Source organism: Epinephelus moara, chromosome 24, assembly GCF_006386435.1.
Source record: "Epinephelus moara isolate mb chromosome 24, YSFRI_EMoa_1.0, whole genome shotgun sequence".
NCBI classification, from domain to species: Eukaryota; Metazoa; Chordata; class Actinopteri; order Perciformes; family Serranidae; genus Epinephelus; species Epinephelus moara.
In genome coordinates, this window is record NC_065529.1 from 2,557,536 (window position 1) to 2,563,298 (window position 5,763).

The window sequence follows — 5,763 nt, forward strand, 5'->3', positions numbered from 1 at the left end:
CAAAATATTGACACTTTAGGCACAATTTGGACATATTCACTGTGGGGTGTACTCACTTATGTTGCCAGCTGTTTAGATGTTGATGGCTGTTTTGAGTAATTTTCAGGGGAAGGTAAATCTATACTACTATACAAGCTGTACACTGACTACTTTAAGTTATATCAAAGTGTCATTTCTATAGTGTTGTCCCATGAAAAGATATAATGAAATATTTGCAAAAATGGGAGGGGTGTACTCACTTATGTGAGATACTGTAAGTAAAGAACAGTCCCTTCAGTGCGGTGAGGTTTGCTGACTGTTGCCTGCCACAAAGAGAGAAATGTGAACAGCTCGTTTCTCCTCTGACACGTCACATACCTGTGTGCCGCCACGGCTCAGCTGTTCAGGTACTTCTGGGCAGTCATGAAACCAACGAAGAGGAAATTATTGGACCTGGAGCCAGGCTTCTCGGTCGCCGATAAACTGTTATCTTGCGGTGGCCATAGTGCTCCGCCGTATTCCTGTCTGTGACCCCCGTTCAACCCACAACCGGCAGGATTCACCTTTCGTTTCTGCTGCTGGTTGAAATCTGTACTCGCACAGCATACTCCTGAATGATTTCTTTTGCTCGCACAAAATTTTTAGTCGCAAATGCGAGTGAAAATGCTCGCACCGTAGAGCTCTGAATGAGGCTAAAAACAGAGTTCAAATGACTTTTTATGTCGGGGCTTCAGGACACTTGGATCACTACGGACGAGCAGTATGGAGATATTTTGTGGTTTCAATTATGTGTTACCTTTTTTTTTTCTGTGCAGCAGGTCAACTTGCATGAGATTTCAGAACGAGACTTCTTTTTTGCGTGACTTGGACACAGAACAGAACAGAAAAAGCAAAAGGTAAAGAAAAACGTTTTGTTTTTCTGTAGGTTTCTTTCTTTCTGACACTTAGAGTAACAATCTGAGCCTGACAGTGGCAAAAACAAGCATTTTTAATTAATATAAATTAACAGTGCAAATATGCCCTGAGTGATTACATCACAGTCTGTTTTGTGGCTGCCAAATGGTTTACTGCGGCTATGGAGGTTTTGGAGAGCAGGTTCAGTCATGACTGATCACAGAACAAAACAAAAACTGATTTCTATTCTCTATGCCACACCAGTGCAACAATATTAACATACAGCTTCTGTCTGGCCATTTCTGGATACAAGACAACATATTTTCTCATTCTGAAGCAAGGAACAGGAAGCATGGAAGCCTTTGAGCTACACAGTCTGAACTGATCAGATTTATTAACTGATATATAACTTTGTCTTTAACATTTTAAATAACAAAGGTTACAAAGGCAACAACAGGAGTAAAAACACAACCATAATACCACACAGTAATATAATGATGAACATGCAAAATGATCCAATTAAAAGTTTGCAGACATCTTGGTGACGTCTTGTTTCAGGTCCATGACATGCATCTCAATTCTCCTGTGCAGGTCATCCATTGAAGTTGACAGAGTGTCATACAGAGCCTGGACAGTGAAGTGGAACACGTTGGTCTCAAACCATGAATGAAAGAATAAATACTCTGGGAAAACATGTAGGAGAATGTTCGAACCTGAGCTTTCTCTGTCTCTTTGCTGCAGACGTCTCTCAGGCTCTGGATCTTAACCTTCAACTGCTGTGTCTCTTTAGAGATCTCCTGGATCTTTTCAGCCATCTCCTCACGCTTCTGATGGATTTGGTTACACTGCCTGGAGAACAGTTCAATGTTTGTTTTTAAACTCTCAGTTTACAGAGCAGGATTGTCACTTTTTTTTTTAATCACATTTATATCTATATATACTGTATGTTGTAGCATGAAATACCCCAGCACGTCTTGAACATGCTGCTCCTTCATCTCTCTCTGCTTCTGCCTGCGGATGTTCTGTTTAGACTCTTTGTCCAGCTTCATGGCCAGGGCTCGCTTCAACTGGCCTTCCTCAGTGCACAGGTTTTTCAGCTCCTTCTGCTTCTTCTCATACTGAGCCATGAGCTCCTGGTGCTACACACACACACACACACACACACACACACACACACACACACACACACACACAAAATGGAATCAAGAATTTCCACAGATTCCACCAGCAATCTTTCATCTGTTCACTGAAGCTCAAGTCTACACACAGTAAAACTCCCTAAACCCCAACTGACACAGTGTTGAGTCTACATACAAGTAGAATGTGGACTAATTTACTTGTGTTTGGTGAGGAGTTTTAAACATAATAAAAATGTTTAAAAAACAAATAAACAAACAAAAACACACACACACACACACACACACACACACAAAAATTCTTTCGCCCCTAAAATAAAACAAAACAAAAACACCAGCCCTGTTGTTTCCCAGAGGGCTGTACCACAAAGCCAGTTCGACAGAGCCAGGTGGTAATCAGCTGTCTGTTAACCCAGGCTTTCTGCTTCAGGCTCCATAAAACGAGCTGAACACTTCATTTGACTCTTAAAAATGACAGATAGTGTGCCACCTACTTCAGCCTTTGAAGAACATTTTTAAAAGTATGAGGAAACTAGAATTACCGCCCCATGGTTGTATGCCTCCATGCACCAGTTTCTCTTATGCCAGGTTCACACAACACAACATTTTTGTCTGTTCCAACAGTCACTATGTCCGATTACACGATTGTGGACGATACGCTGGTCCACACCAATCATCCCCGGTCGTCTTTCAAGATATGTGTGGTGTCATCGGGTTATTCTTGTCCTGTTTATATTATCATTACTATTATTTCAGTCACTGTGTCTGTTCATGTGCCAGCTGAAATGATGTTGTAGTAACGTAAAAATTTCCACCAGATGGCAGGAGCTACATTTGAAGAACCGCATGTAAACATGCAAGTCATTGATTCCTCCACAACAAGTTCCTGCAAATGTTTCACAATAAAAGCCTTTTTAGAAAATTAAAGGATTCTCTCAACTGACGTTATAAGGGGCTTTTCATTTTAAACAGCTACAGGAAGTGTTGAGTTTGAAATGATGGCACGATACATTGCCTTTATCAAGGCAAACAGGAGCGGATTAAAAGTAAAAATATAAAAATACTGCAGGAATAATAAATAACGGCCCGTTTATAATGTAGTCCGTTTCAAATGAAGCTGGTACCCTCTGCAGGTGTGGTGAGTAAAAGCCCCGCCACTATTTTTTTTTAATTTTATTACTTTATATCCTCCATTATGAAGAAACAATATTCTTTGCTAGCTTGGTGCTAATGGCAGTAGTCAGTGGGTTGATAAAGTGCCTCAGCTGTTTCACACCATCATTTTACTCTGTTGTGGTAACAAGTGTGTACCCGGCATTACAGTTTTCATCTACGCATGTCTGTGACAACATGGATGCTCCACACACATCCACAGCTGACCATGAGTGTCAGCAGCAAACAGCCCGGCCCTCTCCTCTGCGCTCCCAGGAAATATGATGGTGAGAGAGAGAGCTCATGAAATATTGAGTGGAATTTGAGTTTTGAGTTAAATGGTAAATGGACTGCACATGTATAGCACCTTTCTAGTCTTCCACCACTCAAAGTGCTTTAACACTACATGTCAGTTACTCATTCACACACACAGTCACACACTGGTGGCTGAGGCCATGATACATGGTGCCACCTGCTACTTAGTTTTTAACACACCCACACCAATGGAACAGCCAATGGGAGCAATTTGGGGTTCAGTATCTTGCCTAAAAATACTTCGACACACAGACCGGAGGAGCCGGGGATTGATCTGCCAATCTTCCAATGAGTGGACGACCTGCTCTACTTCTGAGCCACAGCCGCTTGGCTTGAAATTTCTACAACTGAAAGGTACTTATGGAATAGTTGTGGCTATCTGACAAAAGCACAAATAATACTGCTGGATTGAATGTTTCTGATTAAGGGGATCTCCAAGTATCATGTTTCCATACAGGTGAGCAAATTCTCCTGTCAAGTTTTTTTTTTTTTTAGATCACAAGTTTTGCGTGAGAAGGGGTGTAAGCCTTTTTCAGACCTTGTTTTATGCTGAGCAGTAGTTCAAAATATGGCCACTGCTCAGTACACATGTTGGTCAAAATTCTTTACAACACTTATGTATCAGATTCTTGTCCAAACTGTTTCTGCATCTACTGGGCTCAAAGGGATTTTGATCAGTGCTTATTGTAAAATGGGTGTGGTTACAGAGCACTTATTCATACCTCCTCCTGTCGCTGATTGGTGTTGTTCATGCTGCTCTCCAGGTCCTGCAGCAGGTTGTACATCTGCTGGATCTCAGCCTCAGTGTGAGTCATACTCTGCACCATGTTCTGCAGCTCCACCACTCGCTCATCTGCTTCTTCCTGAAATCAATCCCATCCAAAACTTATCATTCACGTGACTGACAAAAACGGTTGCATATATCAGTCTATTTTCCAAAATGCCAGATTTCCTGTTTTCTTTTCTACTCACGATGGAGTTCTTTATGTTCTTGACGTTCTCCCTCATCCTCTCCATCTGACTCTTCAGCTCCTCTGGAGACTCCACAATCTGAGACTTGAGTTTTGCAATGTCTTCCTTCAGGTTGCTAACATCCACCTTAACCTGGGCCTGACACACACATCCAAACACAGGCCTTGACTCTTACTGTCTATCATTTTGACGTATCTTTCTGAGGTGGTTTGGGATGTCAGTCCGAAGTACCACATATTGTTCACAAAGACGTTTAAGGTTGGTATCAAATGTTAACACCACAGCCACGTACCAGTTTCTGAGTCTTCTCTGCAATTTTGGTTTTCCATTCTGCGATACTTTCATTTATGGCATTCTGAAAGGAGATTTGATTTCACTTGAGAGCACACATAACAACATGTTTTATCATTTGGACTGTGTTTTATCACCACTTACCACTTCCTGATATTCATGCATGGTGGTGGCGTGCAGCTCAGAAAGAGCAGCTGCCAGCTCATCGGCCTCAGCCTGCTGCTCTGGTGGTATGGTCCTGAACAAGGACAAACACAATGAAAAAAGTGTGCATGTGCAACTTTTGTCTTTTATGTGACCCGTGACCATGATAACAGAATTATTAATAAAATAATTACATAATGATCTTGACATGACATTTTTTCAGATAATCATAACATAGATTATCATTCAGGACCATTAAATTGACTTTTTATTGTCAATCAATTATTAATCTGTGCATTTAGTTAAGCACTTTATCTTTAGTCTTTAAAAAGTCAATTTAAGTTCCCCTGGACCAGGATGGTGTCTTCAAATGCAAATACACTAAACAACATCAACAAAAATCACACATATCTAATCCAAGACTTACGTCAGCAGCTCAATCTTCTTCTCTGCCTCTGTATTGCCTCTGGTGTAAGCCTGCAGCCTGTCCATGTCTGCCCTCTGACAACAGAAAGTAACGGTTTCAATAACTGCAACTCCAAACGCACACACACACACACGCACACGCACACGCACACAGAAACCAGGGTCATGGTTGCTACCTTGTCAGCAGTAATCAAGACACAAGGTGGGCAATATGTACATTAAAAGGTATACCAAGCAGAAGTTTCCTTAAAAACTACGTACTAGGGATGTAACGATTACCGATATTACGGTAAATTTCGGTTAATTGTTACACGGTAAGAATTACCGTTTATGTTTAAATTAATTGCATTATCACGGTGGATTATCAGGATATGTAATAACAGCCTCATTCAAGTCTCACGATGCAGGCGCTGCGTGAATGCGTAGCATGTGTAAACACAAAGAATGAAAACAT

The 5,763-nt window shown here is 41.2% G+C and overlaps 1 protein-coding gene across 1 annotated transcript in view; it reads right to left on the reverse strand.

Annotated features, from left to right (window-relative positions):
• Positions 1–1,231: 1,231 nt before the first annotated feature.
• Positions 1,232–5,763, reverse strand: part of nuf2 (UF2 component of NDC80 kinetochore complex) — a 13,664-nt gene continuing 9,132 nt past the window's right edge. The window contains exons 6-13 of the mRNA XM_050038786.1: positions 5,311–5,384; positions 4,884–4,977; positions 4,741–4,803; positions 4,449–4,586; positions 4,199–4,339; positions 1,837–2,012; positions 1,587–1,722; positions 1,232–1,500 (exon numbers count right to left, since the gene is read on the reverse strand). Of these exons, the coding sequence (XP_049894743.1) occupies positions 1,393–1,500; positions 1,587–1,722; positions 1,837–2,012; positions 4,199–4,339; positions 4,449–4,586; positions 4,741–4,803; positions 4,884–4,977; positions 5,311–5,384 (930 nt within the window). The 3' untranslated portion in view covers positions 1,232–1,392. The remainder of the gene's footprint in view (positions 1,501–1,586; positions 1,723–1,836; positions 2,013–4,198; positions 4,340–4,448; positions 4,587–4,740; positions 4,804–4,883; positions 4,978–5,310; positions 5,385–5,763) is intronic.